This window comes from Leuresthes tenuis, unplaced genomic scaffold (genome assembly GCF_036924035.1).
Source record: "Leuresthes tenuis unplaced genomic scaffold, fLeuTen1.0.hap1 SCAF_20, whole genome shotgun sequence".
Lineage (NCBI taxonomy): Eukaryota > Metazoa > Chordata > Actinopteri > Atheriniformes > Atherinopsidae > Leuresthes > Leuresthes tenuis.
Window position 1 is genome coordinate 703,450 of NW_027325374.1, and position 13,118 is coordinate 716,567.

The 13,118-nt window shown below is 41.4% G+C and overlaps 2 protein-coding genes across 4 annotated transcripts in view; one reads left to right on the forward strand and one right to left on the reverse strand.

The window, feature by feature from the left end:
• Positions 1 to 5,222, reverse strand: part of LOC140278672 (cGMP-dependent protein kinase 1-like) — a 58,059-nt gene extending 52,837 nt beyond the window's left edge. The window contains exon 1 of the mRNA XM_072373734.1: positions 3,667 to 5,222. Within this exon, the coding sequence (XP_072229835.1) occupies positions 3,667 to 3,986 (320 nt within the window). The 5' untranslated portion in view covers positions 3,987 to 5,222. The remainder of the gene's footprint in view (positions 1 to 3,666) is intronic.
• Positions 5,223 to 7,759: 2,537 nt separating this feature from the next.
• The window catches only part of a1cf (apobec1 complementation factor), a 29,855-nt gene continuing 24,496 nt past the window's right edge, over positions 7,760 to 13,118 (forward strand). For all 3 annotated transcript variants that reach the window (XM_072374146.1, XM_072374147.1, XM_072374148.1), the window contains exon 1: positions 7,760 to 7,868. The gene's annotated coding sequence lies outside the window, so the exon portion shown is untranslated. The remainder of the gene's footprint in view (positions 7,869 to 13,118) is intronic.

The window sequence follows — 13,118 nt, forward strand, 5'->3', positions numbered from 1 at the left end:
ACATGAGTCATATCAACATGAGTCATATCAACATGAGTCATATCAACATGAGTCACATCAACATGAGTCATATCATGAGTCATATCAACATGAGTCACATCAACATGAGTCATATCAACATGAGTCATATCAACATGAGTCACATCAACATGAGTCACATCAACATGAGTCACATCAACATGAGTCACATCAACATGAGTCACATCAACATGAGTCATATCAACATGAGTCATATCAACATGAGTCATATCAACATGAGTCACATCAACATGAGTCACATCAACATGAGTCATATCAACATGAGTCATATCATGAGTCATATCAACATGAGTCACATCAACATGAGTCATATCAACATGAGTCACATCAACATGAGTCACATCAACATGAGTCATATCAACATGAGTCACATCAACATGAGTCATATCATGAGTCATATCAACATGAGTCACATCAACATGAGTCACATCAACATGAGTCATATCAACATGAGTCACATCAACATGAGTCATATCAACATGAGTCATATCAACATGAGTCACATCAACATGAGTCATATCAACATGAGTCATATCAACATGAGTCATATCAACATGAGTCACATCAACATGAGTCACATCAACATGAGTCATATCAACATGAGTCATATCAACATGAGTCACATCAACATGAGTCACATCAACATGAGTCATATCAACATGAGTCATATCAACATGACTCATATCAACATGAGTCATATCAACATGAGTCACATCAACATGAGTCATATCAACATGAGTCATATCATGAGTCATATCAACATGAGTCACATCAACATGAGTCATATCAACATGAGTCATATCAACATGAGTCACATCAACATGAGTCACATCAACATGAGTCACATCAACATGAGTCATATCATGAGTCATATCAACATGAGTCACATCAACATGAGTCATATCAACATGAGTCACATCAACATGAGTCATATCAACATGAGTCATATCAACATGAGTCACATCAACATGAGTCATATCAACATGAGTCATATCAACATGAGTCATATCAACATGAGTCATATCAACATGAGTCACATCAACATGAGTCATATCAACATGAGTCACATCAACATGAGTCATATCAACATGAGTCACATCAACATGAGTCACATCAACATGAGTCATATCAACACGAGTCACATCAACATGAGTCACATCAACATGAGTCATATCAACATGAGTCATATCAACATGAGTCATATCATCATGAGTCATATCAACATGAGTCACATCAACATGAGTCATATCAACATGAGTCACATCAACATGAGTCACATCAACATGAGTCACATCAACATGAGTCACATCAACATGAGTCATATCATGAGTCATATCAACATGAGTCATATCATGAGTCATATCATCATGAGTCATATCATCATGAGTCATATCATGAGTCACATCAACATGGTTCATATCAACATGAGTCACATCAACATGAGTCACATCAACATGAGTCACATCAACATGAGTCATATCAACATGAGTCACATCAACATGAGTCATATCAACATGAGTCATATCAACATGAGTCACATCAACATGAGTAATATCAACATGAGTAATATCAACATGAGTCATATCAACATGAGTCATATCATGAGTCACATCAACATGAGTCACATCAACATGAGTCACATCAACATGAGTCATATCAACATGAGTCATATCAACATGAGTCATATCATGAGTCACATCAACATGAGTCACATCAACATGAGTCACATCAACATGAGTCACATCAACATGAGTCACATCAACATGAGTCACATCAACATGAGTCACATCAACATGAGTCATATCAACATGAGTCACATCAACATGAGTAATATCATGAGTCATATCAACATGAGTCATATCATGAGTCATATCATCATGAGTCATATCATCATGAGTCATATCATGAGTCACATCAACATGGTTCATATCAACATGAGTCACATCAACATGAGTCACATCAACATGAGTCACATCAACATGAGTCACATCAACATGAGTAATATCAACATGAGTCATATCAACATGAGTCATATCATGAGTCACATCAACATGAGTCACATCAACATGAGTCACATCAACATGAGTCATATCAACATGAGTCATATCAACATGAGTCATATCAACATGAGTCACATCAACATGAGTCACATCAACATGAGTCATATCAACATGAGTCACATCAACATGAGTCATATCAACATGAGTCACATCAACATGAGTCATATCATGAGTCATATCAACATGAGTCACATCAACATGAGTCATATCAACATGAGTCATATCAACATGAGTCACATCAACATGAGTCATATCATGAGTCACATCAACATGAGTCACATCAACATGAGTCACATCAACATGAGTCATATCATGAGTCATATCAACATGAGTCATATCATGAGTCATATCATCATGAGTCATATCATCATGAGTCATATCATGAGTCACATCAACATGGTTCATATCAACATGAGTCACATCAACATGAGTCACATCAACATGAGTCACATCAACATGAGTCATATCAACATGAGTCACATCAACATGAGTCATATCATGAGTCACATCAACATGAGTCACATCAACATGAGTCATATCATGAGTCATATCATCATGAGTCATATCATCATGAGTCATATCATCATGAGTCATATCAACATGAGTCACATCAACATGAGTCACATCAACATGAGAGGACCAGAGTCCTCCTCAAACATCAGATTTACAGCCTCCTCCCAGTGGGAGATGCCTGAAAAAGCTCCAAAGGGAGGCGACCAGGAGGCATCCTAACCAGAACCACCTCAGCTGACTCCTTTCTATGTGGAGGAGCAGCGGCTCTACTCCGAGCTCCACCCCCCAGATGGTGGAGCCCCTCCCCCGGATGGTGGAACTCCTCCCCCGGATGGTGGAGCTCCTCCCCCATATGATGGAGCTCCTCCCCCAGATGGTAGAGCCCCTCCCCCTGACTGTGGAGCTCCTCCCTCGGATGGTAGAGCCCCTCCCCCTGACTGTGGAGCTCCTCCCTCGGATGGTGGAGCTCCTCCCCCTGACGGTGGAGCTCCTCCCCCGGATGGTGGAGGAGTTCGGACAAGACAGAAGCTAATAAAGTTTTTAGTTTCATTGCTCTCTGATAATTCTGCCCACTAACTTTTATATGTTCTTTTTTTATATATTTCCACCATAATAACCTTCATGCTGGTGAAAGTGATGAACTGTGCACGTGCAGGTCGTGACATCATGCCATCCTGATAACTGCTCAGTAATCATCCAAAAACAGAGCTGAAAAGGCTTCATTAGTGCAGAACAGAGCAGCACAATGAGCAGCTGTTAGTGAGCTGAAAATAAATCAAATTCAGTCATTCCAAGTATTCCATGATTGTGCATTTATGCCTTTGATGAATTGGGATCAACTTTATAGCTCTAAATGGATTATTTACTCTGAACTGTGAATGTTTTCGACTCTTTGTGTTTTATTGCTTAGTTAATAAAGGATGTAGATCCCAACAGACACATAATCCACCTCAAAGAAACCTGAAAACAGCTAAAATCCCTGTAAGAGGACAGAAGCTGCAGCAGAAAGGAGGCTGCAGCGCTGAAGCAGGGGCTTAAAGGGTGGTTTACGTACTGCGGACTCTTGGGGTAGAAGGGCAGCGTGACGTGGCACAGGTCGCTGATGTCGCAGGCCGTGGGCTCGGCGGAGATGGCCTGCCTCTTGCTGCGGTGCTGGTCCGGTTGCAGGACGAGGTTCTGCTGCTGGGCCTGGACCTGCTGGGCTGTGGCAGGGCGGATGACGGACCGGTACTTGTCCAGTTCATTCTGCAGACGCTGGATCAGCTCGTCCTTCTGATCCAGCTCCAGCTCCAGCTCGTCGATCAGAGCGTCCCGCTGCCGCAGCTCCTCGACCTTCTCCTGCAGGGCGTACTGCAGATCCCGAAGGGTTCCCATCGGTTCCTCAGGGCCCAGAGTTCTGCTGCGACCCGTGGTGTCTTTAGGGTTACTTTGTGGTTCCTGAAAGTGTTATATTTATATTTCCTCTGAATTCTGTGACGTCTGCATGTACTTCAGGTCTCCTGGTGGTTCCTGTGGAAACTTTCTGGAATCAGATTCCCGGCAGGTCCACGTTTCCTTCGGATCTCAGAAATCTCGTCAGACTTTTCTACAAGGTTCATCTAGGATGTGTCACAAGAGCTTCCCAAAGAGTCTCTGATGGCCTGGAATCCTTGAAAAGTCCAGATAATCTCACAGGATTCTGTAGATTTCTGAGGGGAGCCTTTAAATGTCCGTTAGAATCTGTAGCATTCACCGAAGCCTTCTTTTAGATCCTTCAGATCCTCTTTTAGATGTTGTTCGGGTGCGTCTGTGATATTTATCTGGGTAAAAACCAGTTTCTCAGAGGATTCTGCAACAATCTTCAGCTCATCATAAGTTCTAATGATTGACCTCAGAGAAGCTCGGTTCCTTCTAGATTTCTTTGAAGGCCATTTTAAGAAATAAATCAAGAGGCAAAACCCGGAACTGGTCCTGGTCCCAAAAGGTTTCCTGAGATGCTTAAAGGCTCCCACAGATTCCCAGGAATGATTCAATCCATCCTCCAACTGAAAATGTATTTCCAATGAAAAGTACTCAGGTTTCCTCTGTTCCTGGAGAAAACTGAAGAAAAGGTGATCAAAGCTCAAAGTGAGTCAGTGCCGAACCCACCGGTTCTGATCCTTTGTACCCACAGAACACCTGAGGAGAAAAGCTGTCTGCAAAAGCTTCAGAGCAGCTGAAAGTCCTTAAAAACATCAGTTCCCGGTCTTCTCTGGAGGGTTTTCAACGTCCAGCTGGATGATCGGAAGCTCAGGAACAATTGAAATTCTGAATAAAAAAACTGGATAAAAACTAAAAACAGCTGGAAGACGCGTCATAAAAGTGAGAAGCCAAAAGTAAAACCTTAAAGGACCTCAGATACGGTGGGACAGCTGCAGGAATCACGAACTAAATGAAGATCTCACAGAGTCTGAAGGCAAGAAGCGAAACGCGTGAAAATCCGCTCTCCTGTGAGTTTCTGACGGAGTCCGGCGGCGGAGGCTGGAAGCGAAGCTGCGGAGATAAAGAGCCGAAAAGAGGCGATGCAGATCCCGCAGAGGCGGGAGTCCGGACCCGCTCCCTTTAATCACCTTCTTTAGTTTGTGGAGGAGCAGCAGGTGTAACCGAGCAGAGAAGCTCAGACTGAACAGAGACCCTGCTGGTGCGATGAAAAGTTGCTCTGCCTCCATCCTTCCTCCTCCTCCTCCTCCTCATCTGTCCAGCTGACTGCTGCACGTGTCAGTGTTTGACGGCGAAAACAGAAAGAAACGGAATTCATTTAAACTCAGGTTTGTAGATGTCAGGATAAAAACCCGCAGGGTTCTGAACCCCTGCAGGCCCCCATGTGTGGGGAGAAGATTCAGAAAATGGAAGTAAACTGACCCTCAGTTTGAAACAAACACGTTCAGTCGCAGTGACTCGTTTAATATCCACTGTTTTTAACCTAAATTCTGATGTTTGCAGACAAAGAATCAGTTCAGAAACCATGTTTCTGCACAGCTACACTTCCTCTGTGGTCTCAGAAATGTCCCCAAACTGAACAAAAAGACTCTGGGTCATGTTGCTGAGTGGAGGCAGGCTTCAGGCCGGTTCTGTTGGAGGATTTTCGGCTGGCAGCTGCTCCTCAAAGAGGAGTTTCTCTCTTTAATCCTGTAAATATCTGAAGAGCTCCCAGCTGAAGGACTTCAGCTGGATGTAAAACTCCTCTGATGGATTTAAATAAAAATGTTCAGATGAATCACACAGAAATCACTGGCAGCAGAGTCTCAGTATTTTCAGCTGGAGATTCCAGGTGTTTTTAAAGTAACGAGCCTATCCTGCCCCCTGCTGGTGGGCCAGGTTCACTACAACCAACAGAAACTCATTCAGCTGAGCTTCCTTCACTTATGTTTCTGTTTGGATCCCAAACAGCACAGAAAACCTACTTCCGGTTTATACTGAGGAACTGTTTGTTTGTCTTCCTGCATGTGGGACAGAACTAATGTCATATTCATTTATAAATGACTTTATTATATTCACAGTCCAGATCAACAGTTTTTAAAGGTTGTTAAGGGTTTTTTTTTAGGCCAAAAGCATGTGGATACTTTATAAAAACAGGTATTTATTTAGATATAATGTGATTAAAAGATCAAACAGATTTTACAAGAACTATGTATCAGTTTTCCTGGAAATTTTCCTCATAGTTTAATTAAAAATCAGCTGCTATTCAGTGGGTAATTCCCAGAGTTTGGTACTAATACTAATACTGGTTTTTATGGTATTGTATTTATTGTACCAGGTTTTTATTAAAATTTCCCAGAGTTAAAGTTAAAGGGATGCTCCACGGTTTTCATCCAGTTGTGTTAGCCGGGGTTAGTGTAGATAAATATGAGGACTGTTTAACTATGTGAAAATTAAGTAATCTTTGATATTATCTCTCATATGATGTATGTGATATAACCATAATAGTGTAACAGCGTAATAATGTTGCATTACGTGAGGTTTCTGATGAATATTTGTTGAGCATCTGTAGTTTCAGAGCTACAGACCCACATCACAGTGTCAGTGGGATTTCTCCTCCTGTTTTTCCTTAGCCTCATGACAATTTTCCTCAGAGGTCAAGGAAAAGAGCTTATAAAAAGACAATATAAGGTCTAATCCTTGGTTATGGTTAGAGAATGATCAAAGTTACAGCTAAAACACATTCTTTGTACAAAACCACCATCAACACCATTAACACTTCACATGCAGTTACCAACATAACCACTAGAGGTCATAAATACTTTAAAGGTTATTGGACATTTTGCTTAAATAAACAAATTATGCTTGGAGGACAGGCTCCACTGTGACATCATCAGGCGGCTCCTTCCTGGACCAGAACCACCAGCCTGAGAAGACTGAGGGGAGCATAGGTCAGGGGAGGTGAAGGTTTAAGACTTGTTAGCTTAATGTTAGTTTGGATTATTTCTCAGTCATCACACTATTTAGATCTAAATCTTTTTTACAACGTTTCCAGCAGCTCAGACCAGCTGATGTCTCTATAGATAATAAAGTTATCTATTTATTCACAACGGCACACTGTAAATGTACAACAAATATATAAACATCATATCTATTTAGGTACAAAACAAAAGAATATGTGTGGATAAAACTGTCCTGGTGAGGACAAATAAGAGTTTTAGACCTCTTCTGGCAGAAGTATGGACATTTTGTCTGGTTCTCAGAAATATAGTTATGGGTTGTGGTTGGTTTTTAGATTCTTTTCTTTAAATATTCAACATTATTATCAATCAGCTTCAGGGTCCTGAGAGTCACAAAGATGCAACATGTGTGTGTGTGAGTTGGTGAAGAGGCCTCTGGTCCATAGAGACTGTCGGTCAAAGGCCTCCTGACACACACACACACACACACACACACACACACACACACACACACACACACACACACACACACACACACACACACAGAGACACACACACACACACACACACACACACACACACACACACACACACACACACACACACACACACACACACACACACACACTCTGTGTATTTGCATGTGTGTGTCCACAGATAGCAGCAGGTTAAACATTAACGTCCAGCAGCTTGTAAAGCTAACACCAAGACAGTGAACCTTTGGAGTTTGATATGATGTGATCACACACACATGCACATGCACACACACACACAGGCCCCTGATGACACGTGAACACACACTCAGCGCTCACAATGACACAGCTCTGATCGGAGGGAGGTGATCTCTGAAATTGCTCAGGTGAGTTCTTTTCTGTTTTTCATGCGATTAAGTTTTTCAGTTTGAATTTGATGTTTTAAACCAGAAACAGAGAAGGAGAGCGCATGTGAAGTGAGCGTTGTTTGCCCCGTCTTCTTTGCTGGTGTCTGTCGAGGCTGAAAGCCTGCTCAGGCCGAGCTGGTGTGCGAACGCGGAGGCTACTGTCGCTCTGCTGATGTTTGTGTTGTTGTGTAAGTTGTTGTTGTGTCAGTGAACATCTCATAAACACCTAAGAGTCGGTTTAAAGAATGGTTAAACATCTGTTTCAGTGCAGGACGCAGCCGAAGTCACAGATGTGCTCACACAGGTACAGAATGTGGTCAAATTGTCCGACCTTTTGGGAGCTATTACTATAACTTCATCTACTTTTTAAGAGTTGAATTCAACTCACAGAGAGAATGAATCATGGTGTCATCTTAACATTAATTTGATGGTTTTTTTTCATTTAGCAGCTGTCTGTGGTGCTGCATATGCTCTGTAAGCATACTGAGGATACTTTGATCTTTTAAGTCAGAGTATAAATAATGTGGACAAACAGGGAGTAAAACTTTATAAAATACTGTGCAGTAAAATATGTGGGAAAAGTTTATAAAATACTGTGCAGTAAAATATGTGGGAAAAGTTTATAAAATACTGTGCAGTAAAATATGTGGGAAAAGTTTATAAAATACTGTGCAGTAAAATATGTGGGAAAAGTTTATAAAATACTGTGCAGTAAAATATGTGGGAAAGTTTATAAAATACTGTGCAGTAAAATATGTGGGAAAAGTTTATAAAATACTGTGCAGTAAAATATGTGGGAAAAGTTTATAAAATACTGTGCAGTAAAATAAGTGGGAAAAGTTTATAAAATACTGTGCAGTAAAATATGTGGGAAAAGTTTATAAAATGCTGTGCAGTAAAATATGTGGGAAAAGATTATAAAATACTGTGCAGTAAAATATGTGGGAAAAGTTTATAAAATACTGTGCAGTAAAATATGTGGGAAAACTTTATAAAATACTGTGCAGTAAAATATGTGGGAAAAGTTTATAAAATACTGTGCAGTAAAATATGTGGGAAAAGTTTATAAAATACTGTGCAGTAAAATATGTGGGAAAAGTTTATAAAATACTGTGCAGTAAAATAAGTGGGAAAAGTTTATAAAATACTGTGCAGTAAAATATGTGGGAAAAGTTTATAAAATGCTGTGCAGTAAAATATGTGGGAAAAGATTATAAAATACTGTGCAGTAAAATATGTGGGAAAAGTTTATAAAATGCTGTGCAGTAAAATATGTGGGAAAATACTGTGTAGTACTTTGTTAGAGAATAAAACTCAGTCTGGAAATAAGATTTATCGATTAACTAACACTTAATTAGAAACTTTTCTTTTCATCAACTATATTTTGTGTGCGTGTCTGTATGTGTAAAAAAAGCAACATTTTACATTCAAGCATTTTAAATGTGTGAATTTTCTACTTATCTTTTCAATTATTAGAGGGTTGTGTTGCTGGTTGGATTAAGAAACATTCTGTGGCAACCCAGGGCGACCAGAAAACATGTAATTACTACATTTGTTCAGTCTCCAAAAAGTAGCAGTGTCACAATCCATGGACAGAAATTGTGAAATGACAATGTTAATTTGTGCTCAGCATGTGACACATAGAGAACCCTGAACAAGAGATGGCAGCCGTGTGTTTTACCTTCTAACTCTAACCATCTGAGCGTGAGAGTGAAGCAGAAAAGTGAATGGACTGTGGGAACGTTGGGGAGGACAGTTCTCTAACCCCTGCTCCAACCACCTCTCCTTCCTGCTTATAAGCATGTGTGATTAAACATGTCTCCATCAGCAAATCATTTTCACTCCTATGCTTTGCTGTCGGTTGGATCGAGCCTTGAAGATATCATGGTTAAGTTTACACATTATTGACTACGTACATCACATCTCATGGACGCTGCTCTTTACAGAACAACTTGCAAACTTACATCAATGAGAATCGTGTAATTGTGCAGCACGTCTGATCCAGACTTTAGCTTTGAACCAGCAGCTCATCTGATCCAGACTTTATCTTTTAACCAGCAGCTCGTCTGATCCAGACTTTAGCTTTTAACCAGCAGCACATCTGATCCAGACTTTAGCTTTTAACCAGCAGCACGTCTGATCCAGACTTTAGCTTTTAACCAGCAGCACGTCTGATCCAGACTTTAGCTTTTAACCAGCAGCACGTCTGATCCAGACTTTAGCTTTTAACCAGCAGCACATCTGATCCAGACTTTAGCTTTTAACCAGCAGCTCATCTGATCCAGACTTTAGCTTTTAACCAGCAGCACGTCTGATCCAGACTTTAGCTTTTAACCAGCAGCACGTCTGATCCAGACTTTAGCTTTTAACCAGCAGCTCGTCTGATCCAGACTTTAGCTTTTAACCAGCAGCACATCTGATCCAGACTTTAGCTTTTAACCAGCAGCTCATCTGATCCAGACTTTAGCTTTTAACCAGCAGCACGTCTGATCCAGACTTTAGCTTTTAACCAGCAGCACGTCTGATCCAGACTTTAGCTTTTAAGCAGCAGCACATCTGATCCAGACTTTAGCTTTTAACCAGCAGCACATCTGATCCAGACTTTAGCTTTTAACCAGCAGCACGTCTGATCCAGACTTTAGCTTTTAACCAGCAGCTCATCTGATCCAGACTTTAGCTTTTAACCAGCAGCACATCTGATCCAGACTTTAGCTTTTAACCATCAGCACATCTGATCCAGACTTTAGCTTTTAACCAGCAGCACATCTGATCCAGACTTTAGCTTTTAACCAGCAGCACATCTGATCCAGACTTTAGCTTTTAACCAGCAGCACATCTGATCCAGACTTTAGCTTTTAACCAGCAGCTCATCTGATCCAGACTTTAGCTTTGAACCAGCAGCACGTCTGATCCAGACTTTAGCTTTTAACCAGCAGCACATCTGATCCAGACTTTAGCTTTTAACCATCAGCACATCTGATCCAGACTTTAGCTTTTAACCATCAGCACATCTGATCCAGACTTTAGCTTTTAACCAGCAGCACATCTGATCCAGACTTTAGCTTTTAACCAGCAGCTCATCTGATCCAGACTTTAGCTTTGAACCAGCAGCACGTCTGATCCAGACTTTAGCTTTTAACCAGCAGCACATCTGATCCAGACTTTAGCTTTTAACCAGCAGCTCGTCTGATCCAGACTTTAGCTTTTAACCAGCAGCACGTCTGATCCAGACTTTAGCTTTTAACCAGCAGCACATCTGATACAGACTTTAGCTTTTAACCAGCAGCACGTCTGATCCAGACTTTAGCTTTTAACCAGCAGCTCGTCTGATCCAGACTTTAGCTTTTAACCATCAGCTCGTCTGATCCAGACTTTAGCTTTTAACCAGCAGCACGTCTGATCCAGACTTTAGCTTTTAACCAGCAGCTCATCTGATCCAGACTTTAGCTTTTAACCAGCAGCACATCTGATCCAGACTTTAGCTTTTAACCAGCAGCACATCTGATCCAGACTTTAGCTTTTAACCAGCAGCTCATCTGATCCAGACTTTAGCTTTTAACCAGCAGCACATCTGATCCAGACTTTAGCTTTTAACCATCAGCACATCTGATCCAGACTTTAGCTTTTAACCAGCAGCACATCTGATCCAGACTTTAGCTTTTAACCATCAGCACATCTGATCCAGACTTTAGCTTTTAACCAGCAGCACATCTGATCCAGACTTTAGCTTTTAACCAGCAGCACATCTGATCCAGACTTTAGCTTTTAACCAGCAGCTCATCTGATCCAGACTTTAGCTTTGAACCAGCAGCACGTCTGATCCAGACTTTAGCTTTTAACCATCAGCACATCTGATCCAGACTTTAGCTTTTAACCAGCAGCTCGTCTGATCCAGACTTTAGCTTTTAACCAGCAGCACGTCTGATCCAGACTTTAGCTTTTAACCAGCAGCTCGTCTGATCCAGACTTTAGCTTTTAACCAGCAGCACGTCTGATCCAGACTTTAGCTTTTAACCAGCAGCACGTCTGATCCAGACTTTAGCTTTGAACCAGCAGCACATCTGATCCAGACTTTAGCTTTTAACCATCAGCACATCTGATCCAGACTTTAGCTTTTAACCAGCAGCTCGTCTGATCCAGACTTTAGCTTTTAACCAGCAGCACGTCTGATCCAGACTTTAGCTTTTAACCAGCAGCTCGTCTGATCCAGACTTTAGCTTTTAACCAGCAGCACGTCTGATCCAGACTTTAGCTTTTAACCAGCAGCACGTCTGATCCAGACTTTAGCTTTGAACCAGCAGCACATCTGATCCAGACTTTAGCTTTTAACCAGCAGCTCATCTGATCCAGACTTTAGCTTTTAACCAGCAGCACATCTGATCCAGACTTTAGCTTTTAACCAGCAGCTCGTCTGATCCAGACTTTAGCTTTTAACCAGCAGCACGTCTGATCCAGACTTTAGCTTTTAACCAGCAGCACGTCTGATCCAGACTTTAGCTTTGAACCAGCAGCACATCTGATCCAGACTTTAGCTTTTAACCATCAGCACATCTGATCCAGACTTTAGCTTTTAACCAGCAGCTCGTCTGATCCAGACTTTAGCTTTTAACCAGCAGCACGTCTGATCCAGACTTTAGCTTTTAACCAGCAGCTCGTCTGATCCAGACTTTAGCTTTTAACCAGCAGCACGTCTGATCCAGACTTTAGCTTTTAACCAGCAGCACGTCTGATCCAGACTTTAGCTTTGAACCAGCAGCACATCTGATCCAGACTTTAGCTTTTAACCAGCAGCTCATCTGATCCAGACTTTAGCTTTTAACCAGCAGCACATCTGATCCAGACTTTAGCTTTTAACCAGCAGCACATCTGATCCAGACTTTAGCTTTTAACCAGCAGCACGTCTGATCCAGACTTTAGCTTTTAACCAGCAGCACATCTGATCCAGACTTTAGCTTTTAACCAGCAGCACATCTGATCCAGACTTTAGCTTTTAACCAGCAGCACGTCTGATCCAGACTTTAGCTTTTAACCAGCAGCACATCTGATCCAGACTTTAGCTTTTAACCAGCAGCTCGTCTGATCCAGACTTTAGCTTTTAACCAGCAGCACATCTGATCCAGACTTTAGCTTTTAACCAGCAGCACATCTGATCCAGACTTTAGCTTTTAACCAGCAGCTCGTCTGATCCAGACTTTAGCTTTTAACCAGCAGCACATCTGATCCAGACTT